The sequence below is a fragment of the Haliotis rufescens genome, unplaced genomic scaffold (assembly GCF_023055435.1).
Source record: "Haliotis rufescens isolate VD_foot unplaced genomic scaffold, xgHalRufe1.0.p SCAF_12, whole genome shotgun sequence".
NCBI classification, from domain to species: Eukaryota; Metazoa; Mollusca; class Gastropoda; order Lepetellida; family Haliotidae; genus Haliotis; species Haliotis rufescens.
In genome coordinates, this window is record NW_025963802.1 from 29,559,715 (window position 1) to 29,587,679 (window position 27,965).

Sequence of the window (27,965 nt, forward strand, 5' to 3'; positions counted from 1 at the left end):
GCTACTGTGTATTGGGAGTCCGGGGCAGAATGGTCGTCAGCTGCACAGGTTTGTTATAGGAGACTGAGGATCAGGTGGCCATGATGGCTACTGTGTATGAATACTGCTTGGATGGGTGACCACAGAAACACATAAACTCCCAGCCATGACCTGACTTGTGTTTCATTGTACCGAGGCATAGGGCAATGGACACTACTAGTTGGACACAGTGCAGACTACCATGGTGTTGCTGACTAGAATGTAAAGTTAACCCTGTAACCTGCTTGTAGGATAAATACTCCTAATAGGTTTGTAAGTATGTTCAGTTGGATCACTGCAGTAGAAGGTCATTGCCATCCTTTCACTATCACCAGGCGTTTTCTACATTCTACTATGTGACAAACTTCCTGAACCTGACTGATGGGACGAAGGCCTTCACCTTGCCAGACTTCCATGCTGCAATCGATGGCTTCTGTAACAAGACATGGCAAGAGGTAGGGTCCAATTCAGAATTCATATAGCTACAGTAAGGCTTACTTCACAGCTACAGTCATATGTACGTGGGAATAGGTGGTGCCACTTCAAGTATCAAGATTCACATTTACAGGACAGGCAGGTGGCAGGCACATACACAGGCAATGAGTGTTGGTAGAGGGGCAGTCACATATACGGGAGGTCTAGTTGGCAGTCACATATACGGGAGGTCTAGTTGGCAGTCACATATACGGGAGGTCTAGTTGGCAGTCACATATGGGAGAGGTCTAGTTGGCAGTCACATATACGAGAGGTCTAGTTGGCAGTCACATACGGGAGGTCTAGTTGGCAGTCACATATACGGGAGGTCTAGTTGGCAGTCTAATTTATAGTGGTCTAGTTGGCAGTCACATTTATGGGAGGTCTAGTTGGCAGTCACATATACGGGAGGTCTAGTTGGCAGTCACATTTATAGAGATCTAGTTGGCAGTCACATTTATAGAGGTCTAGTACGTGGGAATAGGTGGTGCCACTTCAAGTATCAAGATTCACATTTACAGGACAGGCAGGTGGCAGGCACATACACAGGCAATGAGTGTTGGTAGAGGGGCAGTCACATATACGGGAGGTCTAGTTGGCAGTCACATATGGGAGAGGTCTAGTTGGCAGTCACATATGGGAGAGGTCTAGTTGGCAGTCACATACGGGAGGTCTAGTTGGCAGTCACATATACGGGAGGTCTAGTTGGCAGTCTAATTTATAGTGGTCTAGTTGGCAGTCACATTTATGGGAGGTCTAGTTGGCAGTCACATATACGGGAGGTCTAGTTGGCAGTCACATTTATAGAGATCTAGTTGGCAGTCACATTTATAGAGGTCTAGGTGGCAGTCACATATACAGGAGGTCTAGTTGGCAGTCACATGTACGGGAGGTCTAGTTTGCAGTCACATTTATAGAGGTCTAGGTGGCAGTCACATTTATAGAGGTCTAGTTGGCAGTCACATGTATGGGAGGTCTAGGTGGCAGTCACATTTATAGAGGTCTAGTTGGCAGTCACATTTATGGGAGGTCTAGTTCGCAGTCACATGTACAGGAGTTCTAGTTGGGTATCACATATACGGGAGGTCTAGTTGGCAGTCACATTTTTAGAGGTCTAGTTGGCAGTCACGTTTATTGAGGTCTAGTTGGCAGTCATATATACAGGAGGTCTAGTTGGCAGTCACATTTATAGAAGTCTAGTTGACACTCACGTTTATGGAGGTCTAGTTGGCAATCACATTTATGGGAGGTCTAGTTGACCATCACATTTATGGGAGGTAAAGTTGGCAGTCACATTTATGGGAGGTAAAGTTGGCCATCACATTTATGGGAGGTAAATTTGGCAGTAACATTTATGGGAGGTCAAGTTGGGCATCACATTTATGGGAGGTCTAGTTGGCCATCACATTTATGGGAGGTCTAGTTGGCCATCACATTTATGGGAGGTCTAGTTGGCCATCACATTTATGGGAGGTCTAGTTGGCCATCACATTTATGGGAGGTCTAGTTGGCCATCACATTTATGGGAGGTCTAGTTGGCCATCACATTTATGGGAGGTAAAGTTGGAAGTCACATTTATGGGAGATCTAGTTGGCCATCACATTTATGGGAGGTCTAGTTGGCCATCACATTTATGGGAGGTCTAGTTGGCCATCACATTTATGGGAGGTAAAGTTGGCAGTCACATTTATGGGAGGTCTAGAGGTCTAGTTGGCAGTCACTTTTACAGTTGTGAAGTAAATTTACCAGGTCAGGGGGGAGGTCACATTTACAGGTGGTGTGAGGGGCAGTCACATTTACAGGTGGTGTGAGGGGCAGTCACATTTACAGGTGGTGTGAGGGGCAGTCACATTTACATGGGTGGGAACAGTGTAGTAAGACCACCCTGAGGTGACTCCCTGGTTATGCTGCAGGTGGAGGTGATGCCAGCTGCCAAGAAGTCCGCCCTCCCGTCCTACTGCTTCCAGAGTAACTTCATTGACATCATTCTGACAAGGGGATACGGCTTTGATACAAGTAACTGGAACAACCTACATTTTGTTGAAAAGGTGAGAACAGACACAACTGAAAGGGGTTTGTGAAGGTAGCGTCATGCTCCTTTGCTATGTCTCACAAGGAATGGAATAAGCTGTATATTGATTTCCCTGTGCCGTAATGTTATTAAACCAACTCTTTCAACTGCTACACATGCTCCCCAGGAATAGTTTCATGATTTATGCTTGTGAGAGTGGCTCGCTGTCATCTACACTTGTGTTATGGTTTACCAGCTTGTGAGAGTGGCTCTCTGTCATCTACACTTGTGTTATGGTTTACCAGCTTGTGAGAGTGGCTCGCTGTCATCTACACTTGTGTTATGGTTTACCAGCTTGTGAGAGTGGCTCGCTGTCATCTACACTTGTGTTATGGTTTACCAGCTTGTGAGAGTGGCTCGCTGTCATCTACACTTGTGTTATGGTTTACTAGTATCTGTAGATTTCATTGGAAACAAAACGTGAGATTTCATCTCAGTGTTGAGATGTGAGATAAAGTACTCCTCATGTATGCTTGAGATTGTTAAACTCAAGAAGAGAGAGCTGAGGCAGAGTGCGACGGAGGGCAAAAACCAAAAGTCTTGATCCCTATGCTCTCATCTCAAGTTTTTACAGCCTCAAGCTTCCCTTAGGAGGAGTGTTTCATCTAGCTCAGAAACAATCAAATAACAATTAAAAAAATCAAGGTTGAGAAAATATGTCAAATATTGATGAAAAACAAATACTAAGTTGTTCCTATTCCCTGTCAGGAGAGGCTGGAGCCATCATGGTCTGTGTCCTTGACCTACCCAGTGCATCATAGCTCTATCCTATTTTGTGTGATGTGTTCCCTGGACCATTTCACCGCAGTAGCTTCACATTTGAAGTGATGTCATCATCCCCATCTCCCATCACTAATTTAGAACACTTCTCTCACGCATGACCTTGAAATCAACAAATCAATTAAAATGCCTCTTCTGAACCAAAGTTTGGCACAGATCAAAATCCAAAATTGCACCTCATATGAGTAATCCCTCAATATCTTTTACTGAAACGACACAAGTGTATCCTGGGGTGGGTTGCAAAGCACCAATCGCTTGCAAGCGATGTACAGCGATGTACAGTGATTCAGCGATGTACTTTCAGCCGCTTGCAAGCGAAACAATCACTGGCTGAAGTCGCTTCGTTCTCAAACCAAAATGCAGCTGACTTTGACAGCAGAGCAAGAAATTCTTGACTGGTTCAACGAGGAAATGAACAAAGGGAGCTAACACCCAATCATCCTCAGTCTGCTCCACATCTTTAAAGTAGTCATAAATTTTATCAGCTCGTCATTGAGTCTCTTCTATTTCATTCTCCATTACATCAAGGCAACCAAGGGGTAGTTGCGCCGCCATTTTGGAAGAGTGCGCAAGCACTTCGAACTGTTGCAGACCCGGGGATTAGCAATTAATTTGCTTTCTCTAAACGATTTGTGGCTTGCAACGTGCCCCTTTATTCTGAAATGATATTACAAACACAAGACCTAGGCACTGTTCATTTCTGAAATGGCTGAATACATGTATGCAGCAGTGACATGTTCATGCTTGTGTTGCAGGTTGCCAATACGAAGATTGGTTGGTCGCTAGGGTTTATGTTGAACAAGAGTAATGGGATACCAGTGAATGAGCCGCAGAACTCTATAAGCACAGTGACCTTTGTTCTGTTAACGGTGTTGTTCGCACTGTTCATCCTGGCCGCTGTTGGGTTCGCCTGCCATGCCAGGCTGTACAGGGCAGCTAAAGCCAAGAGGAAATACACAAGACTTGCTGAATATGGAAGCATTTGAAGACACCGGGATTAAGTCTTGATGATTATTACGAGTGTCTGTTAGTGATGTAATTGGTCAGGAATTTACTTACACGGATCAGTATTGGAAAGGATATTGTTGTATGAAGGCAATAGGTGTCTAAATTTGTGGTAGGTTGTGTAATTCCGTTGAAACTTAAACATGGTGTTTGATTGTGTTTTTGGATTTGTATTTGGAAAACATTTAAGGTAATTTTGGTTAGGAGTTTTAAGAATTGAACATTGAATGGTTGGGTGTATTGGGAAATCAGGTGCATCCGTTTTATTTGCAGTTCTACAGATGAAATGTATGTTCACAGAGATAAATTATTTTTGTATGATGTAAATTTACTTATATAGTAGTATTTACATGTGTTCTTTACAAAGTAGTTTTGTAATCTGAATATTTTATCACATGCGTTATTATTTTAGTCTTGTTAAAAAGTGTGTTTACTGTAAAGGAATGACCCCTGAACTGTGACCTTGACCTTATGTTATGGTGAGTCATGAGGTAGGATGGCCATTGAGGTCATTTATGTAGAACAGCACAACTAGTGACCATCAACTTGAGATTGAAATCCTTATATCTTCAATTAACTTTTTTTATCTTAAGTTTTGTCTTATTATGAAACCAATGTACATTTTATATGTATTTTTAATTGTTGTTTTAAGAAGGGACTGCAGAAAAGTGGACAGACAGTTTGATTCAGGACACACAATTATTTATTTTCCATATTTTAAATTGTATTTCGATTGTCATACTTTTTACATCACTGACTAAAATGTTGTTTATTTCCTTTGAATACTGACATGACATTTAATGCCAGAACCATCAAGTAAAATAAGATCTATAATTATCCACAAAGCTTTTATTCAAAGCCGAGTTTCACTGTTTTGTGTAGTTACCTTTGATATTATCATGATATCTACACTCACAATAACAGGTTCATATCATTGTTTGATATGACAAAGTCATACTGTTATAGTTATATCGGGACTGACCCTGCAGGGATTCCATAACGCCTGCTTACAGTACCCCATGCTGGTCACAAGAGCCAAGCTAGCCTAGCGTGTGACATCACTCCTAGGCTGGTGCTCATTCCTGAACCATTCTTTTCCAGGTCTGAACTTGTGATCATTTATAGGTTGTGTGATGTTAGCAGAATATCACTGATGTGAAGGATGCAGCAGTTCTTTGTATTAACACAAGGACACTTATCTCCAATAGAGATTTATCACGTCCATGCCTTTAGTTTCGTGTGTTTATGATATGAGAAACACCAAACACAGTATCACTTTCAGTACATGTGCACCTACCAGGTCTTTCACATCTAGTCTTGTGTAACCTCCAGCCGACCCTGCAATAAGGGGAGCAACTCAGTCCTGTTCACTAAGAACATCTTTATCATATGGTAGTGATAATTCCTGTATTGTACCATGTAAACAATACTACCATATATATATATATCCTAATGAACAATACAAGTATTTGCCATTGCAAGGGATGACTTGTCCTCTTGTTGATATTTGTGAGGTGAAGTATCACACAAGAGTGTCCCAATGGCTGGATGTCGAAACAAGAGCAAGACAGCCAATGTGAGAAAGGGTGTATACAGCACCCCATTCTTTCCCCAACCCAGATTCTGGGCAATAAAAACTTGTAAATAGGACCACATTCCATGAGATATTAGTGCTATGCTATAGCCAGTCTGACTGAAGCAAGTTGAGATGCTAGAGGTGAGGTGAAATTGGGTTTAAGCATCTCTGAAATAATGGGTTGCTGAAACTGACATGTATGCTGCTTTTGTTCCAATCAATGTTGACAGCATCTTTTAAGTTGCCATTTTAGTCCGTTGACGTCCTATTCAGGTGGGCTGGTGTTGTGGCACTATTTTTAAGTACTTTGTACTTTGTAAATATTCCAGTTTACTACTGTGACAGTACCAGGTTTGAGATAATAAACTAGCAACTGCATTCCATACATATACAAATGTTACATCTGTGGCCCAGGACAAATTAGTTGGCAACTGTTTCAGGGAGGATGGATGTGCCTGGATTCGAGATTAAGTCACTTTACAAGGTCTCTAAATTGTTTTCAGGAAACTTTAAGCACCTGCCAAACCATAAAATAAGATATTTTAAATATGAAGAAATAGAAAAAAAGTTGAATTGGATAATTCTACAGTTTAAGAGCATGCAACTGTTTTCACTTAAAGAGTGCTAATTCATATTACCGGTATTATGAATATCGCAGGAAGTGACATTCAACCCCAGGCGTCTTATGTTCAGCAAGCTTTTATGTATTTCACAAAAATGGAATATTGGCATTTGATATGCTGATGATTTGTGTGTGTTTCTGTAATCCAATATATACTTTTTATATGTTCTGTATGCATTTTGTGTGTGTGTAGTTGACAAACTGATCAAGATACCTTCCATGTCTGTATTCCCCAGAACAGTGCCCAGTTATGCAGGGTCATGATGTTTGTCAGTGTCAATCAAAATGTCTACATGGATGAATTGAAATGCATGTTATTGAATATCGTGATATAGTATTTATATTCATACATATCCTACAGAACACAGTTTGTCCATGCCACTGTGCCAATGAGCCTGAAGCAGCGTGTGTGGTTTCACAGAAATGTTAACTCAAGGTTTTCAAATCATTCCATTTGGTTCAATATGGATGCCAGGACATATGTTGCAAATGCTTTTTATTTTTGTTAATCATACTTCATCGCTAAAATATACAACAAAATCAGTGATTCACCTGAAGTCTTGAGATGGTTACGTCTATAATTCAATAGAGGTCGTGATTCAGCCATTGGTCATAGCAAAGCTTTATAATAAACTTTACTTGGTGGGGAAAAAAGAACTGAATGTTTTTATAAGAAAAAATGTATAAGTCTAGTTGATTTGTTGAATGTCTTACGAGAAGGAAGATGCTTTCCTCTACCAAATAAAAGCATTGTTTGATGTACGTGTCGTGTCCTAACCTCTCTGTGGATGTGTGTGCAAGCTGTTCTCACAATAAACAAAGTATGCCAGGATGATGTGGAAATTTTAATACAAAAAGTGTATCACAAGCACAAGTAGCACATCCATGAAAACATCGGCCATATCATCGACGTCACCGCTCTGTGGACCAGATGAGGGAAGAGAATATTCAGAGCAATTGAAAAACAAGATAATTACACAATACACCTTACAGTTCCCTGTAATTTTCCACAGCATAAATGAGGGCAGTGAACCAAATAGAGGCAGCCACAGTCGTGAATGTCCTGGTCCTGGTGCTGAGACACGCTTGCTAGGGGCTATGGCAGCATGATTCTGTATAATTTAAATTAGAGCACTTAAAGATGTCCATGATTATGTCCTTCACATTGGTCTCCCCCGACCTCGTCCCATGGGAGGTCGTCCTGGTCCAGGGCCTCCTACCTCAGACTTAGGATTCCTAATGGTCTCGTCCACAGACAGGATGAGACAGGATGCTTCTGCAGCTGCTGTGATGGCGTTGATCTTGACAACAGATGGTTCCCACACACACTGCTCAAAGTTGTCAGAGATGTCCTCCTCCAGGATGTTCACCCCCTGCCACATCCCACCTGAAGATAACAGCATACAGATGTAGGGGATATTACTGTACAGATGTAGGGGATAACATCACAGATGTAGGGGATAACATCACAGACATGGGGAACAGCACACAGATGTAGGGGATAACAGCACACACATGTAGGGGATATTACTGTACAGATGTAGGGGAAAACAGCACACACATGCAGGAGATAATACTGTACAGATGTAGGGGATAACATCACAGACATGGGGAACAGCACACAGATGTAGGGGATAACAGCACACTAATATATGGGATTAAAACCACACAGATGTAGGGGATATTACTGTACAGACGTAGGGGATAACAGCACACAGATATAGGGTGAAGGATAATGAGTTCGTCACAACACTGCTTTGAACAGTATTCCAGTTATATCACAGCGTGTCAACTTAATGTGAGCGGAAAGCACAAAGTTATGTAGGTCTCAGACGTTGCCAAACAGCAACAGGTATGGTGCTGACAAACCTAGAAACATAAATGGGGCGAACCAGGAATTATAGGTTTCTTGTGTGCCCAAGGGATGCAACTCTGCAAAACAAATTGTGATGCCTCAGAAGATACTATCATCAGTTCAATCCACTCCAAATAATTTTTCAACACTCCTGCTCAACCAAACCTGCTATTCAAACAAAACCCCACGAGTGAAACATAGTCCCTGCTTGGAATGTTGATGTCTCCACCTAGCTCCAACACATGATCAGATAAAACCATTTAGCATATTATTGTTTCTGATCATCCATTACAAAGAACCTGGGGCACACTAGTGGGTTGTACTGAAACACCAAGGATCATAATCAGGAGCAAGTCTAGTATTTGAATTCATGATCAGCAGATCCTGGCATGACTAAGGGTTCCAACTCTTCAGAGTCTTTTGTGGTGTCTTGGAGACTTGTAATACATGTGAAGCTCAACAATGGACATATATTGAAGAGCAAAATAGTCATACATAAGCCTTGCCCACAACATGCCTAGATACAATGATCTGAAATCAAGACTTGACACATTACAATTCTGAACTGGCCAGTAAAAGTGAGCTATACACTGCAAGGAAACCTACCTTGTGCATGGCACTGTCGTAGTTTGTTGAGGATGTTGGTAGCATCGAAGCCAGCGTTGTTACAGAGCTGGCGGGGGATGACCTCCATGGCCTTGGCTAGGGATGCTATGAGAAGCTGCTCCTTCCCCGCGATGGTGTGGGAGTATGTCCGCAGGTACTTGCTCAACTCCATCTCAATAGCACCTCCACCTACAGCAGCAACAGTATCAATCAGTGCTGGATCGAGGTACATAAGCTACTCGTGAATGCAGCATGGTATTCTTCAAAACTAGCTTTGAAACTCACAAGGAATACTCAATATCTTTAGGAAAAGTTAAATTGAAATTTCTACACCCTTACGCTTGTGGGGATCAAAGGTCATTTGAAAAGTTTGCTTGTTTGTTGTTTAACGCTGCACTCAGCAATATTCCAGCTATATGACAACATGTTGTCGATATGTAAATAATCGAGTCTGGACCAGACTATCCAGTGACTGATATCATGAGCATCAATCCACACAAATAGGATACGATGACATGCATAAACTAAGTCAGCGAGCCTGACCACCCAATCCCGTTAATCACCTCTTAAAAGGGTTTTGATGGTCTACTGACATTAAATAGAACCTGGATTACTCATTGGCCATGTAGACACTATGTATGGCCTTAGTTCACTGTTGACACTATCCTGGTGGGGGACATATTGGACCATGTGTCAAACAAGCATTGTTTCCAACATGAAAATCTGAAGGCTGTGACACATGCTTCTGTGGTTTTATACCTGTGACCTATGTACCTATGATTCATGTGACCACAGAGTCAGGTTCCCATGTGAACATGAAGAGTGCGCCACATCTCATGGAACCTACTCGGGTTGACTGGCCATCTTACCTGCAACAACTGCATCATTTTTCATGGCCCTCCTGACGATCATGATGGCGTCGTGCAGCGACCGCTCCGTCTCCTCCATGAACTGTTCCGCTCCTCCTCTGAGGATCAGGGTGCAGGTGCGGGCCTGGGGACAACCCTTGAAGAAGTTGAACCTGGAGTAGAGTGAGTGAGTTTGAGGTTTAACACCTCTTTGAACAGTATTCCTTTAGTATAACGGTGTGTCAGCTCAATGTGAGGAAAGCCTGAAGTGATGCAGGTCTTCCACGTTTACCACTTTGGTGAAACCCACAAGCACGCGTATGGTGCTGACACACCTGGAAAATGTATTTGGGGCAAACCAAGTTTTGAACCTATGATCATAGATTATTGGCACACCAAGGGGACAACTCTGCACAGAGAATTGGAACAACTTAGATGACTGGGCCTCCCGTGCCCCTACCTGGGGGAGGAGAAAACTTATAAAACTCTACCCCAACACTTCTCATTGACATTGTATTCAGCTGAATGAAAGGGTACCTTCATATGTGAACAAGAAAACAGCATTATCACTAGTCCCTGCCATCGAGCACATTAGAATGTTGTTTGTTCATACAGTAGTGAATATAAACTAAAAAAAAACAAGAAGAGTCCTATAAAGCCTTATGTAGAGTTAGGCACTGGCGTCGCTTTATGTCATGCAAAATAATGATTAAATGTGAAATTAATACACACAAAGGCTCCTACTTTGGAAAAAATATTTAACGGGCCAATTTTGGAACTCGGTCTTGACAAGCACCCCACTGAGATAAGCATGCAAACTGTCGTTCATGTCACATCAGTAGTTTCTGAGAAAACTTGTCCCCATTGCAGATCGTACTATCTTGACAAGTATCTTTTAGATAAGTATATAAACCTTTACTCAAATAATTTCGGTAGTTTCTGAGAAAACTTGTCCATTTCATGCAGTAGGCACCAAGTTGAAAAGCACGGGGCAAGGGCCATAACTCGGTACAAAATGAATTTAAGAAAAAATTTCGAACTCATTTAAGATCATGACCAGTAATATCAGTGTGTGGGGACGGATGGAGGGACTTTGTGGCAGGGAGTTAACTGATTCCTTGCCGAACTTGGCTGGAATTATGGAGTTATATTTTGGATGGACTAACAAATCTATGCATCGTCTACTCAAAATCTCGTAACGAAATCGACATCCGGTTCGTAAACTGCAGTCCAGATTTCAGTCGATTGCAGAATTTGCAAAGCATGTGCACCGCCAACTCGGAGATATTTCCCAAATCTTTTCATGTTTTTAATGAAGGTGCTCACCTGATTTGATGCACTTCGCGAATTAAGAGACGTTTTATCACAATATAGATTTTGATTATCGATCAGATCGTCTTGAGTGGGTGCTGCCATTTTGTTTGAAGCAAATGCAAATGATGAGAGGTGGAATCTGATAGTTCAATAGGAGGGACATATTAGGGACATAACTTGTAATAGCCTCTGGTGGCGCTACAATCGAGCCCAGAAATTCCAGCCTAGTTCGGCAAGGGTGGAAACTGGACTTTCATAGTCAGTGAACTCCCTTGCCTCGGGAAGATGGGGACAATAAGGGTATAGAGAAGGCACACCTGTTATCAATGGCAAAAGCACTGATCTAGTTGTCTGGCTTCAACCTCATCTTGGCTACTTCTGGCATTAAAAGTACTACAGAACACTCAGCAGAACTGAATCCTAATTGGCTGCCATCTACACCAGGCAGTGATACATTACCAATCTGTCAACCCAGAGTCACCCCCAGCGATGCATCTGCAAGACACTCATTCAGACAGATCACATCCATCCACACAAACCTACCTATCTCCGCCGACCTGAACCTCCTCGAAGGTCTCGCACGACCCCAGCACATCCTCCGTCAGTTGCTGCACCGACGTCTGTATCGACCCACCACACGCCTTCATCGTCCGCTTCAGGTCTTCATCTGGCACACGACCAGCACAGAACATGTCCCTGCAATACAGCGCCATGATGATTGAGGCACCCATCAATGTAGGACACTAACAAATCACTGTCTCGTCCTCACAGTGAGATCAAAAATGACATGCATTGCCTTCCAGAAGTATTGACGCAGTCACAAGGCCTACTGCCAGCTTGTCTAGCGGAGAATTTTTTTTACATTTCCATAAGTGTAAAAGTGTTACTTTGGTATTCAAGAAAAGTAACATGATGACTGATTAGGATCCCCAGAAGATGAAGATCATAGTATCAGATCCACTGCCAACACTGCCCAGCCAGCCGCTCACCTGTCAGCAAAGTACTGTGTAGCGACGTCTCCGATGGGGAGTTTAGACAGGACCACCTTGGCTCCACTCTTGTGAATTCTGTCCAGCTTGTCGTACAGGATATTCCACTCGGCGTCAACAATAGACTGGTACTCCTGTAATGGGGGACATGGGAATAAAATGCTTTAAACTTACATCCTGGAAACATAATCAGCATTCTGTGACTCGTCAGGGCCGTATGGATACACTCATGATGCATATGTCCACTGAAAGATACAAATCACCTACCTCTACAGAATGGACTCCACCTGTTGTGGACTGTAACCTACCTCTACAGAATGTACTCCACCTGTTGTGGACTGTAACCTACCTCTACAGAATGGACTCCACCTGTTGTGGACTGTAACCTACCTCTACAGAATGTACTCCACCTGTTGTGGACTGTAACCTACTTCTACAGAATGTACTCCACCTGTTGTGGACTGTAACCTACCTCTACAGAATGTACTCCACCTGTTGTGGACTGTAACCTACCTCTACAGAATGGACTCCACCTGTTGTGGACTGTAACCTACCTCTACAGAATGTACTCCACCTGTTGTGGACTGTAACCTACTTCTACAGAATGTACTCCACCTGTTGTGGACTGTAACCTACTTCTACAGAATGTACTCCACCTGTTGTGGACTGTAACCTACTTCTACAGAATGTACTCCACCTGTTGTGGACTGTAACCTACCTCTACAGAATGTACTCCACCTGTTGTGGACTGTAACCTTCCTCTACAGAATGTACTCCACCTGTTGTGGACTGTAACCTACTTCTACAGAATGTACTCCACCTGTTGTGGACTGTAACTACCTCTACAGAATGTACTCCACCTGTTGTGGACTGTAACCTACTTCTACAGAATGTACTCCACCTGTTGTGGACTGTAACCTACCTCTACAGAATGTACTCCACCTGTTGTGGACTGTAACCTACTTCTACAGAATGTACTCCACCTGTTGTGGACTGTAACCTACCTCTACAGAATGTACTCCACCTGTTGTGGACTGTAACCTACCTCTACAGAATGTACTCCACCTGTTGTGGACTGTAACCTACTTCTACAGAATGTACTCCACCTGTTGTGGACTGTAACCTACCTCTACAGAATGTACTCCACCTGTTGTGGACTGTAACCTTCCTCTACAGAATGTACTCCACCTGTTGTGGACTGTAACCTACCTCTACAGAATGTACTCCACCTGTTGTGGACTGTAACCTACCTCTACAGAATGTACTCCACCTGTTGTGGACTGTAACCTACTTCTACAGAATGTACTCCACCTGTTGTGGACTGTAACCTACTTCTACAGAATGTACTCCACCTGTTGTGGACTGTAACCTACTTCTACAGAATGTACTCCACCTGTTGTGGACTGTAACCTACCTCTACAGAATGTACTCCACCTGTTGTGGACTGTAACCTACTTCTACAGAATGTACTCCACCTGTTGTGGACTGTAACCTACCTCTACAGAATGTACTCCACCTGTTGTGGACTGTAACCTACTTCTACAGAATGTACTCCACCTGTTGTGGACTGTAACCTACCTCTACAGTATCCACTCTGACTTCAGCATTCTCCTTCTCAGCCTTCAGCTCCAGCTCAACATTCAGCAAAGCCAACTTGGGTTTCTGGTACTGCTTGCGCTGCATCTCGAAGCCTGCATAGCTGAAAGTCTTCTTGAACGCCACCCCAGACACCAGCATGGAATCCTGAGTTAATAAACAAGTGTCCATAGGTATAGAGAGGGAAAGCAATGGTTTTCTAGTCTTGGTCTATTAAGGAAGCTCATGCCAACTGGTGTAATTAAAGTTACAGTATCCCTATGTCATAAAGTTTAATGACATAGATTTGTTAATTAAAAAAATGGAGTAGAAGTAAAAACATCACCAAGGCAATGTTTCTCACCAGGTACTGGCACATGAGCCAAAGATTACATGCACTGAAATCTTTAGCCACCAAGTAAAGAGTGAGTGGGCGCAAGCATGGTAAGTGGAAGTAATTGGTTCTGAAATATCATCAACAACAATGTCCACAATGAGCCTAACTGGTGATCCTCTCACCTCAAGGGCTCCGCCCTGCACTTTCTTGATGCCGATCATGTTGAGAGGCAGCAGCTCGTCCAGCATCATCACCGCATCCACCACCATCTTGGAGAAGAAGTCTTTCTGGGAGGCCACCAGCTTCGAGCTCAGCGAAGTGGCGGCACACTTCTCCAGGAGGCTACGCTGCTCCCTAAAACAACGACAAATTCTGACACCATGTTTAGCCGACTTCATACATTCACATGAGCATTACCTTAATAACACACCACCCTGTACATAACAGGACTACTCCACATGTCGGACAATGTGATGGAGATTCGACCAGTTCCTGTAATAACTGATGTGCCCCTCCTTGTGATGCCAGCTACTTACCATTGCAAGTTATTTGTTATTCAACACTGCACTAAGTAATATTCTTGCTTTAGAGGAACAGTAAACAAGGCCTGTAGGTAATCAAGTCAAAAGTGATTGATATCATGAACAACGATCCACGCCGTTGAGGCATGATCACATAATAATCCAAGACAATCAGCCTATCATGGCTGATAGACTCATACGACAAGCAATTGCTGGTGGGATCTAGCCTGGGATTAAACCTGTGATCCCAATGGAGCACACATTTGTAAATCTGTGTATTGCTTATTGTGATGTGATATTCTGACATGGGAAAATCACTATCGACAGACTTCTACTCTGAACGACAGAATGAATACTGTTTAAACTGAATGTCTGCAATATTCCAACCATATCCTATGTATGTGTGTGCAAGCGGAAGATGTTTAACACCACTCAGCAGTATTGTAGGTACATGATGTCAGGACTGGACAATCCAGTGATTTATATGAGCAATGATCCACAGTTTGGTTACATTTACACACTATCAACAAAGTCACCCAGCCTGACAATCCGGTCCATTAAGACGAATGTTAGACCATCATAGGTTGTTAAGGAACAATTCTAACCCCAAATCCCCCATTGAGAATTTCCAGTGTCAAGCACTCCGCCTCTTCTCCCCCCTTCCCCACCCCCCAGGTACTTACCCAACATCATCCTTCTTGATCTGTACAGCTATTTCTTTGATCTTGTTTACAGCCTGAAAGACAAGTTGGCTTTAGAGATAGTTGCAAATAATCCTGATACTATAACATTGCAGTACATACCACTGATGTAATTTCATGTGTCATGCAGCTACATATATTTCAGCTATATCATGGTTGTCTGAAAATAATCAGACAAACCAGTGATTGATATCATGAGGAACCCATGGTGTGGGGGTATTATGAATTGCAAACAAAAAGTTGCCAAGCCTGATCACTAATACAGAGTAGGTTTAGCAGTATACTGTATTCCAGCAGCATCACTGCGGAGGACACCAGAAATGGGCTTCACACATTGTACCCATGTGGGGAATCTAACCACTAGGCTATCCCACCGCCCTGCAAATAATTGGAGACGATATCTCTGATCTCTGAACATTCAGAATTAGTGAGTTAAAACTTAATGTTGCATCAGCATTATTTCAGCCATATAGCTACGAGAACATTCAGAAGATTGCAAGAGACAAGTTATTTCAATGTTTAACAGCATCACAATTATTCTTTGTTTGTTGTTTAACGCCGCAATCAGCAAAAATTCAGCTATATGACGTCAGTCTGGAAATAATTGAGTCTGAACCAGACAATCCAGTGATTGAGGTCATAGCATCAATCCAACCAATTGGAATACGATGACATGCATCAACCAAGTCAGCAAGTTTGACGCATAGCAATTATGGAAACTAAACAGAAACGTCAAATCAAACAAGGAGAGTGCCTGACAAAATGTGCAGGTTACTGTCAATACATCACTCCGATGTTCCAGTGAATGAAGCCATCTTCTCACAGACCAAAAGAAATGGTAAACCATGTATGTGGAACTGTCGTTCTTGCCCCAAAGTTACACATACAACTCCGCAGACCACACCATGGGTACAACCTACCAGCAGAGCTCCCTTCCTCAATGCCCTGATGATGATCTGGGGGTGCACACCATCCTCAATAAAGGGCTTGGCCTGTTTCAGCAGCTCCCCGGCCAGTAACACAACACTGGTCGTACCATCTCCAACCTGCAGCAGAAAAACCAGTCATCTGTAGTTAACAGTCACATGTATAGCCCAGCCATACGATTAGAGGCATCCTTGCATGTGAGTGAGTGAGTGAGTGAGTGAGTGAGTGAGTGAGTGAGTGAGTGAGTGAGTGAGTGAGTGAGTGAGTGAGTGAGTGAGTGTGTATGGTTTTACGCCGCTTTTAGCAATATTCCAGCAATATCACGACGGGTGACACCAGAAATGGGCTTCACACATTGTACCCATGTTGGGAATCGAACCCGGGTCTTCGCCGTGATGAGCGAACGCTTTAACTTTAACCACTAGGCTACCCGACCGCCTCTTCTTGCCTGGGATGCAAGGGTACTCTCATGTGTATAGAACTTTGTAATGCCTCACTCTCATCATGCTGACAATTCATTTGACAACCCACACATTTGAAACCCACATATTGCACAGAAATATAAAATAATGTGCCCACCTCAGCATCCTGTGATTTGGCTATTTCCACCAGCGTTCTGGCAGCAGGGTGGACAACTTCCAAGTTCTGTAGAATAGTGGCGCCATCATTGGAAATGGTTGCCTGACCTGTTCACAAATATCAAACATTATCCAGTCAAATTTTGCATAATTGACAAGTTCTGTCTTACCTCAGTTGAAGATAGTTAACCAATGAAAATTTCATAATATTTCAGCTACAAATTACAATGCGAATAGCCTCCTACCTGATTACCAGTAAACCAAATGAAAGTATTACTGTAAGGCATGTTATGGTTATCATTTGGGATCAGAGTATTACAAATTTCAACAGTAATTACATGAACAAAAATGAATACAGATTAGAAAGAATAAATATTTGTTATTCACATGAAGTATACTGAGAACAATTGCTCCTCAAAATTAATTATATTCACATTCATGATTATCAATCTTAAAATCTCAAGATTACCATAACAGAAGTAGTTCTCAATAAGAAATAATATCACTGCCAGTGACAAATGGCTTGGCACTCTATCAAGTCTCAGGAAGAAGTAGCTGGACATACTTGAAGTTTATATCAGTTATGAATCTTGATATATTTCATGTACAGCTATGTAACATGTATTCCCTGAGTGATAATATTTTCAGAAAACCAGCTGACTTCCATCGCAATGCATGTCAAAGAGCCTCCTTACCTCTATCGTTGATTATAAGTTTGTCCATGCCACGAGGGCCAAGAGTTGTTCTGACGGCATCTGCAATGGTCTGACAGGCATTGATGTTGCTGACAATCTGTGGGGTTCCCTGGGAGGAGTCAGTGCCCTCCTTTAGCAGGATGATTGGTGGTTGCTGGAATACGATGACAAATATGTCAATCATGTTATCATTATCCAAATAGACCCAGGGACTAGTTGCTACACAGTCTACAATTAATTTTCAATCAAGGCCTAGATGTTTTAATTAGTTCACTGTGTGAAACTGATAATCATCTGTGTAATTAGGGCAATTCATTAACTGCTCAAATGCTCAACTGAAATATTTGAAATATGAGTTGTCAGGCAAAGCGATGTTTGATCATGTTCATTGACTTAACTCAAATTGCCTATTTGTAGGAGTACATTTTGTTTGTCTGTTGTTTAACGCCGCACTCAGCAATATTCCAACTATACGACGGCGGTCTGTAAATAATCAAGGCTGGACCAAACAATACAGTGATTGACATCGTGGGCATTGATCTACGCAATTGGGGATATGACATGCATCAACCAAGTCAGCGAACATGACCATCATATCCCGTTAGTCGCCTCTTACGACAAGCATAGTCACCATTAGGTGGTTGGTTGGTTTGTCGTTTAACGCCGCACTCAGCAATATTCCAGCTATATGATGGCGGTCTGTAAATAATGTAAATACAAGACTGGACCAGACAATCCAGTGATTGATTTCATGAGCATCGATCCACGCAATTGGGATCGGTCACCATTAGGAAATCATTCAAGCCTGTTGACAAACTGGTCTCATGTAAACCCTAAAACAACTTTATCGTAGAATACCATGCTTGACTTTGTCAAACAAATCATGAATGATATTTACAATATTACAATCAGTCACACACAAAGACACATCACGACAGGGTGAGTGCAATCATTGGCATCAAATTGGTACATGTGGAACTTAATGCCCAAATAACTGCCCTAAATGTCAAATGTCTAAACATTCTTTCGCGTTAAAACTGAACAGACTCGTCTCGATGACGTCTGTGAAATAAAACTTGTCAGATCAGGAATCATGAATAATGTTTCAACACTGTAAACACGCTTTTCTGTCATTTCATTTTTAACAGAAATAAATAAATGCCTCTACTATTAAATAGTTATCTGAAATATTATCGCACAATAACGACGACAGCCTAAATATTGTCACAGTGACGATTTTCTGAACCAGTTGCTAAGACGCTTTCTGGAACATTCCACATGATCGACAGGACACCGGCTCTGATCTAAACACCAGAAATCAATCAAAGAGTTAAAATTGGTATTTGGCGACATCAAATAGAGTTATAAGAACATAGCAGACCATTATCTGGACACTAACAAACTACGATGTTGCCTGATGAGATGGATTGTTCGTAATAAATGATTCTCCACTTACCATCGACATGTTTTCACAAATATTGTTGACAGAAGAATTCTCTAAGGGAAGTAACTCTGAACTAAGGTCCATGGTTGCACGTCGCTAAACTTGTTACAGAATCGTTGCTGTTGTATGTAGGATTATTCATAACAACTGTACAACGGATCAGACTGTTTATAACTACATGGCCCGTCTTGCACGTTTCTTATAAATTTTGATTGCTTTGAGAAATTAAACCATATTCATAATATTTAATATTCAATTATCGCAAGAATCGTTGGCACTAGGAGTTCCCAAGTGAAATACTTTAGTTTTATATATATACAATTATGACATTAAGTTGACTATTTTTTGCTGTCTGGTGTATTTTGGGTGCATTTAAAATACCAAAAATAATTCGAGAAACAACTTGCATCTGTTAAGCAAACATTAGTCAATTATTTGTGGTGATTATTTGTGGGTAACATGTTGCCAAATGATTTAATTTTATGTATTTGGATATGCCAACATGCTTAATGTCCTTCAAAACTGATAACTATACTGGCGATTTGTTAGGTCACATGGCTCTGGACCGGATGATAAACCGAATAGAGCTGACAAATTTACCTGCAGTTCGGCACTGATTGCGGTTGATGGCACATACGTTGTACATCAGTCGGCAAAAGTATCTAATTAGTATCCCAAAAAGTAACTAATTAGTATCCCCCAGAAAGAGGGGGCGGGGCCTAGTGGGGCGGGGCCTAGGGGGATGATGCCTTCCTGATTTAACAAGACCATTCTCAATCTGCAGTAATCTTAAAGCTGACCTTTTCACGCCAAATCTTATAGATATTTATACATAAAGTTAACCTTCAGACTCTGAAAGTGTCTTTACATCCGAGAATGTCAGGATAACATTTGATCTCGTAGATCACAATGACATGAATTTTCAAATTTGACGTCAAATGTCATCTTAATGTTCTTCTATTAGGACAGTGTCAATTATTTCCTATTCAAAAATAAATATATTCGGTTGACTAACATATTGAACTAACTCATGCTTTTGTCTCCAGTTACGTTTGTTGTAAATAATAAAGTTGATCGCGATGATCTATTGATCAGATTGCACTGTGGAAAGGGAAAGCATCAAGCGAGCTTCTGGAGTTTTCTGGCAATCCTGTTGATTGCCTTCAGTCAATACAATACGCTTTATTAAATAAACAAACAAAGACTTCTCTCATATCTCAACCTGTCAATCACTTTCCAGCTAGTACCACTGGGGTCTGACCGGGATATCGAATTTTTAAAAAAAACAGTATCATGTGCCAATTTTGCCCCAGACTGCCATACATATCAACTAGGAAAACAGAGTTTATAACTCTGTCACCATGTCGCCATGACCTAATCATTGTCATATTTAAGAAGTCATGGTCATAAATTTTACTTATGTGTCACTCAGTATAACTTTTTTTTAAACTTTAGGCTAAATAGAAGCCGTAAAACCCATTTTTTAGTTACGGGGTATAAAAAGGTTTAAATTCATTACAAATAGAATGAAATCTATTTTCTGTCGCTTCTTTGCATGCGTGTCAGAATAACCGTGTTCGCTCATCCTAGTATATATATAATATATATATGAAACATCTGGCTGAACTCATGTCATGTATGTTATTGTGTGAAAGAATTACGCCTCCAGGCCAGGTTGTCATGTAAGTATTACACACCGAGTTCCTGGTTGTCTCAGTGTACCTGTGTTGTGAAGGAATTTTCCAACTGACGCACATCGCAATGAAGTTAACGAATCATCTTTCAGAGAATATAACACATTGTGGGTGCATCATGTTTTATGCATGGAGCAATTATTTGTGTGTGTACAGAGTTGCGTCCCTTACACTGTATTGAATTCGTGAAGTGATAACGGAAAATCTCTCTCTCTCTCTCTCTCTCTCTCTCTCTCTCTCTCTCTCTCTCTCTCTCTCTCTCTCTCTCTCTCTTGTGTATTTTCACAATATACAGAGTGATTTGATTTATGGATATGGTAATTTAAAAAAAAAATGACAGGAAGCCGTTTCCTCGTACTCACTGGAAAAAACCCGTATTTATATGTAAATGTCTGTCGCAGCCAAAATGAATACATTGCCCTCTTTAATCATCTGTCATTATTTAAACATGTTTAAAAAGCCAAACCAATTGAGAAGGATTTCTTAAACAATAAGTATATATAATTTGTTGTTTTGGGACAAATGGGCGGTCCCTTAGCTGAAAAACTGAACGCCAGTCTGTGGATGATCTTTATTTCTTTGTTCAGTTGACATTTTCATGACGTAAGCGTGACCTGTCATATATACTGAACCGCAAAAGAAATGCCACCCCAAGTAACATTGCATGAAAAGTTGTCATTCAAATCATGATCTGGGTATTTTTTCAAAGTTTCTAAAATTTAACATTACCTTATCCGGAAAAATGAAAATTTGATGATAAAAAACCCCAAAGCAGATGACAATAAAACCGATCGCCCAAACGCATCACGGCAACGACCATGGTAACCCGATGCGCGTGAGTTCCGTGTAAATTGAAATGCACATACGTTTCCCAATTTCTGCCCTATAAAGGTCCAACCAGATCGGATAACATTAATTCGTTATTGAATTGCTACCACATGCCAAGATTGACAAGAAATCAGCGCCACCAAGCCCTTGGACGACTGCAAGCTGGACAAACCGCCCGGCAAGTAGCCAATGCATTACAAGTCCACATAAGGACCATATACAGGACCAGCAACGTTACCAGACCACTAACACTACAGATGACCGACCACGTAGTGGAAGACCAAGACCTATATAGTTGTGCGACAGCATCTTCAAGATCGCTTTGTTATTGCTGCAGAAACTGCTCGACAGGCCATGGGGGCACACCAGCGACACAGTGCGGACACCGTGCGTCGACGATTGACTAGCACCAGCGCTGGCGCCACCAGCAGTGTAGAAGAGTCCTCTTCTCAGACAAGAGTCGTTACTGTATCTCAACAGCAGATGGCAGAGAGAATCTGGCGATGCCGTGGGGAACGTTATTCGGATGCTTGTGTTGTTGAGAGAGACTCGTGGGGTGGTCCGAGCATCATTGTGTGGGGTGGAATTGGTCTTGCACAGAGGGTCGGCCCTGTGGTCTTCCAGTACATCGGTCCAGGGAGAGGCAATAGTGTCACAGCAGCTCGGGACATTGATCAAGTCTTGAGACCACACGCCATGCCTCATTTGGCACGTCGCCGTAACCACGAGTTTCAGCATGATAACGCCCGTGCCCACACTGCGAGAGCAACAAGAGACGTCCTCCAGCAGAATGGCATCAGATCCATGCAATGGCCTGCCCTAAGTCCCGAATTAAATCCCATTGAGCACCTGTGGGACGAGATTCAAAGACGGTTGAATGACGTCAATGCACATGGCGGACACACGAGATACTCACTTGTCACTTGTGATGCCATTTTCTCAACGAATAGTGTTGTGTTTCACTTTAAGATCATTTGACACTTTTATTTCAACCTTGATGATCAGTTTTGCCAAGTTTAATCTTTTTAATATGTCTCAAAATATGTTTATATATAGTGTTACACTCTTTCACTTTTAGCCCGTGAAGATCCAGCTTTGAATAGGTCTCCAGTAACAAATGCTTGTCGTAAGAGGTGACTAACGGGATCGGGTGGTCAGGCTCGCTGATTTAGTTGATGGATGTCATCGTATCCCAATTGCGTAGATCGATGCTCATGATATCAATCACTGATTGTCTGGTCCAGATGCAACTACTTAGAGACCGCCGACGTGGAGCTGAAATATTGCTGAGTGCGGCAAACTATTTCACCTTTGGAACAAGAAGAGCAACAAGAATATGAATAAAGACATTCTTAGGGCACTATCCTTTGTGACTGAACCTGAGGTTAAACTGTTTTGTAGTTCCGTGCATGTATATTAAAAAAATGTCATTGGGACTCTCAAACACGTTCTCTGCTTAGCATTTGTAACATTGACAACACGTACAGAGGCCCAGCTTTGGGATACGATCATCTGATTCCCGACATCCCAGTATGTGGGCGACCCGGTCATTCCTTTCGTCCTCCCTCGCATGTTTCCGTAACCATTCCATTCGGCTTGTCCCGGATTGGGACCATTCGTGACATTCGTGACCACCTAGTCCCATTCCGGGACAAGCCGAATGTAGAGGTTACGGAAACATGCGAGAGGGGACGAATAATGGGCAGATTTATACCCGTTAGCATTCGTCACCACTCGCCCGTTTCCGTAACCTGTAAGAAGACTCGTCCCCCTATCGATGAATGTTATGTGCGAAAATACGACAAACCAATCAGAATGCGAGTATGATTTCAAGTTCTTCGTCAAAGACTCCCTCAGAAATATATTTTTATTTTACATATGTTTTGCATCTAAAAATATACCCAAGACACAGTTGATTGTGTTCACTCATACTGTATAATTCCGCATGTCCAGATGTGCTTTAAATTGCATCTGAAATGTATATAATATATGGGGAAATATATGTGAACCATACGCAACGAGTTGACCATGTTGTTTTAGGTATACCAGTTTGCGCTAAGACGGAACCCGGTCGCATGAGAGAGCCTCGAGTCGCTATTCGGCTTGTCCCGGAATAGAACGAGTTGGTTACGAATGGCCCCTGAGCTTCCACGAATCGGAATCCAATTTCATCACGCTTATGATCTTAGACCTATCATCATTAGACACGGTTTTAACCAGTGAGCGGTAATTATCTAAATAATATGCCATTTTGACTTCACCCTAAAAGAAAACCACGCCGGCGTGAGCGGATCGAAATAGTGTCAAACGTAGTTGAAGCTAGCATTCCCCATTCGTTACAAATCTTTTATGTTCCATATAAACAAAAAATAACCCATATTCTTAAACTTCATATCCTAACAACATTTTTAATATACGAATATAATCCCACGTTGAATGTGTAGAGTGAATGAGTGTGTGGTTTTGGTTAAAGCCGCTTTGAATTGTATTCCAGTTGTATCAAGGCCATGTCAACTTGATGTGGGAGGAAAACCTGACCATATGGTGCTGACAAACCTAGACACATAATCAGGGCGAACCAGGATTCGAACTCAGTTTTACAGCATGCCTTATGCAGTTTTAGACGTACCACTTTAAGGTCAACGCCGGACTGGAATAATACCCCAAATTCGTTTTTTTATTTTTGGAGGGTTTGAAACCTAATTTGGATTCAGTCTGTAGATCAGAAGCCTAAATATACAGTTCGCAGTTTTATCATTAAAAAATAAAGTATGATAAGGAATTAGGCCTGCGGTCCACGTCACCACGCGGCTCACTGATGAAACATGTTTTCTCGGTGTCTCGGGAAGTTCCGTGACATTTTTTTTTATTCCACATATTTCAGTAATGGCGTCCCCTTGTTTGGAGACCAGTCTGTCACGGCGCCAGCTGAACTGTGTGCACGACACTCAGTTTTTATCCACCTCCACACACAATGCTAATGTTGTCAGTCCCACGCCACATGAAAGGTGGACCCCACGCGGCAATAATGGCTCGTTGAGCTTTATAAACAGCATGTGTTGATGCATGTATTATACAATGGTACGGCTTGAAGCGACGTTAGTAACTCGCATATGGAGGAATGCTTGTTTATTTGAACGTGTTTATATTTATCGTCAACAAGAATAACATGGAGGCGGATGACGTATTCTATTCATGAAAAAAGTATAAACTGTACAAGAGACCGAAGGGTCTTGATTTTATCATTTCACAACAAAGAAAAAACACCAAAGAAAGCTAACAAAGATGAAATAATTTAACTGACTGATTTTTTATTTTATTAATGACTTTTCAGCAGAATCGTGTGATATTCATCTCAACTGTTTATTGTTAATTTAGCATATGGGCCAGAGGGATAAATTAACCAACATGTTCTTTATCATAGGGATCTTGCATGAAAATTAAAATTTACCACCAGGGTTTCATCATAGTCATATTTAATTAAAAAAATTAACCGCCTTGGTTTCATCACAGTTATATATCATGAAAATTAACCGTCGTGGTTTCATCATAAACACAATCACACATTGTTTATCAGGGTTGTGTTCTTGCCGTGGTTTAATACATGGTCGTGATTACCGAAGCCATACTGATTTCCGATTCTTCACAGCGGCTTTAAACATCGCTAGATAAAGAGATGGAAGTTAAAAATTCACATCGCGCGTTAGTTTTCACTTAACGGATATATTTTACAAGACACAATCTGAAAACAAATTGAGGCATCGTATACATGATTTTACGGGCGCTCCTCTCAATGTCGTTAACGAGAGTGAGTGAGTTGGGTTTAACGCCGCTTTTAACAGTATTCCAGTTATATCGCGGCGTGTCAGCTTAATGTGGGAGGGAAGCTCGAAGTGATGCAGGTCTCAGACGTTTACCACTTCGGTGAAACCCACGAGCACGGGTATGGTGTTGACAAACCTAGAAACATAATTAAGAATTGACCTTCACTTTGTGTGAGTTCATTGGAGTATGAACCTTCATAGAGTGAGGGCCAAACTGTATGAACGTCGGAGCTTGCGACGACGTTCATACAATGTTTGGCCCTCAGTCTATGAAGGTTCATACTCCAATGAACTCACACAAAGTGAAAGTCAATTCTTATAATTTTTATATCACAATTTCTTACCTCAAAGGATGTAGGCCAAGATCTAAACACAATTTTATTTAGTACGTGTGACACTGACACTGACAGCCATACAACAACCAGCTATATCGCGGAGTAAAATAGTTCCTCAAAAAGAGAGGTGACATGGGCGTATGGATGCACAACTTGCTCTTCAGAAACATCTTAAGCAGCACGTGTGTTCAGATCATATCCTCATTAGATGAGAAAGGTCTGTAAAGAACTACCTCAGTAAGTCAGTCACAATGACAGCGCGTCGTAATACATTTACATCAAGTACAAGACGTCAAAATGGCCGACACGATAAACGTGACGGGAGAGATTTCAGAAGTTGTTAATGAACGTGTGGCGGTTACATGTGTTAGTCATCATTGATCAACTGGCAGATCATTGAAAGGTGAATAAAGATGCGTCAAACAGACACTAAGGTAAATTCATGGATTGCTGGAGACGGTCAATGTCAGCCTAGACACGGATCGAGTCCACACTACGATAGTTTAGATGTGCATTTCATCGTTTGTTCATTAGGATAGGCCGCAGCGAGGATATTCGTGAACAATCGTGCAGTCACGCTCTCTGATATTTCTCAATGTATACTGAAACGCTGAGACCAAGAATAAAGGTTCTAAATGATCAGAAAGAACGCTTATGTGTGTTTTCGTGCTAGGGAATTCCCAGGGGTTTCCCCAGGAATGTGGAAGTAGTCCGTCAGTGTTTACGTCATTTCAAGAACACGGTCTCGTGAAAAACGTATGGACGTCAAATTGTGTCGTTCATACACTTAAATTTTCGTTGTGTTCATTGAAATTCCTGTATTCTGATTAGCTGAATTGGTCACGTGTTATTGCATTCATTTCCCAATGAATGTAAAAAATTAAGCCACGCCCACCGAGGCGCAATACTTTTATTACTTCGGAATGTCGGGGAATCCCAATATTACAGCCGAGGGATCCCTTTCTGCTCACGTGTATCGTCATGCACAGGACATTTAGCGACTTTCATGCATATTCATTGTCCAAACAAACCTTTGAAACCGAAGGCCGAGAATGAATCAAACAGCAAACGTGCAGGCTCGCTCGCCTGTTTTTGTTTCTGCTCGCCTCGGTTCAACTTTCATGTCTTCGGGTTTCCTTTCTAACTAGCATTTTTCCAACTGTGTTTTACTGTAATCAGGGAAGTAATGTTTGAATCTGGCGGTAACTGACCATGTAATTTGAAACAGCCGCCTTAAAAAAATTCTCCCGGACATATTTCTTCCGGTTCGTTACAGTCTGACTGTTGCGGTTCTTTTCGCCACTTGTCTTAACTGACAGGTCCAATGAACATTGTTTTGATCCTCATCTCCGTTGATTGGCTACTGACAGTGTAGGCGTGTCAATTTATGTGCATAAATTAAGCAAACCCGAAGACATGAAAGTTGAACCGAGGCGAGCGGGGGAAAAAACAGGCGAGCGAGCCTGCACGTTTGCTGTTTCATTCATTCTCGGCCATCGGTTTCAATGGGTAGTTTGGACAATGCATATGCATGAAAGTCGCTAAATGTCCTGTGCATGACGATACACGTGAGCAGAAAGGGAATCCCTCGGCTTTGATATTGGGATTCCCCGACATTCCGGTAATAAAAGTAGTGCGCCTCGGTGGGCGTGGCTTAATTTTTTACATTCATTGGGAAATGAATGCAATAACACGTGACCAATTCAGCTAATCAGAACACAGGAATTTCAATGAACACAACGAAAATTTAATTATTCAGGGTTAACCGGGATTCGAACCCACAATCATAGGTTTCTGGCGTGCCCAAGGGACGCAAATCTGCACAGCGAATCGCAGCGCCTTATATTAGACGACTGGGCCACCCGTGCACCCCAACCTCCCACCCCACCCCCCACCCCCTCTTAACGAGAAAACTGCCTGCCTTATTTATTGTCGATACTTTAATATAGAGTAATTATGTAGGGCCATAAGTGCAAAATGAGTGGAGTACAGTGTTAGTTCATTTCAATCTAGGGGGTAGCCTAGTGGTTAAAGCTAAAGCGTTCGCTCGTCACGCCAAAGACACGACCTGGGTACAATGTGTGAAGCCCATTTCTGGTGTCCCCCGCCGTGATATTGCTGGAATATTGCTAAAAGCGGTGTAAAACCATACTCACTCACTCATTTCAATCTATATCGTACATAGAGAATGTGTAGATCAGTGATACCTTCAGTAGAATCTGAAAGAACACTTTTTCCTGGGAATGACCATGGTTTCAATGTAAGTATGAGCCATTTATCCATAATCCTCTTATAATCCAAACAAAACGTTTCCTGTTGGCCTACATCAACCTCGGAAACATTACAT

The 27,965-nt window shown here is 41.9% G+C and overlaps 2 protein-coding genes across 7 annotated transcripts in view; one reads left to right on the forward strand and one right to left on the reverse strand.

Moving 5' to 3' along the window:
* The window catches only part of LOC124116889 (ectonucleoside triphosphate diphosphohydrolase 1-like), a 51,316-nt gene extending 46,284 nt beyond the window's left edge, over positions 1 to 5,032 (forward strand). For all 5 annotated transcript variants that reach the window (XM_046478489.2, XM_048393510.1, XM_046478498.2 and 2 more), the window contains 3 exons: positions 354 to 473; positions 2,407 to 2,541; positions 4,100 to 5,032. In XM_046478489.2, coding sequence (XP_046334445.2) covers positions 354 to 473; positions 2,407 to 2,541; positions 4,100 to 4,330 — 486 coding nt within the window. In that variant the 3' untranslated portion in view covers positions 4,331 to 5,032. The remainder of the gene's footprint in view (positions 1 to 353; positions 474 to 2,406; positions 2,542 to 4,099) is intronic.
* Positions 5,033 to 7,379: 2,347 nt separating this feature from the next.
* On the reverse strand, positions 7,380 to 19,028 carry LOC124116908 (T-complex protein 1 subunit eta-like). Of its 2 annotated transcripts, none has more exons than XM_046478518.2 (12): positions 18,950 to 19,028; positions 17,494 to 17,647; positions 16,800 to 16,906; positions 16,214 to 16,339; positions 15,276 to 15,328; positions 14,254 to 14,425; positions 13,738 to 13,902; positions 12,160 to 12,293; positions 11,714 to 11,866; positions 9,878 to 10,029; positions 9,009 to 9,197; positions 7,380 to 7,934 (listed from the first exon to the last, which is right to left on the reverse strand). In XM_046478518.2, the coding sequence occupies exons 1-12, from the start codon at positions 19,019 to 19,021 to the stop codon at positions 7,708 to 7,710; spliced, it is 1,704 nt and encodes a 567-aa protein (XP_046334474.2). In that variant the 5' UTR covers positions 19,022 to 19,028; the 3' UTR covers positions 7,380 to 7,707. The 2 variants fall into 2 exon arrangements, with proteins under 2 accessions (XP_046334474.2, XP_046334482.1); XM_046478526.2 differs by lacking the exon at positions 18,950 to 19,028 and adding an exon at positions 18,875 to 18,945.
* Between the last annotated feature and the right edge of the window lie 8,937 nt (positions 19,029 to 27,965).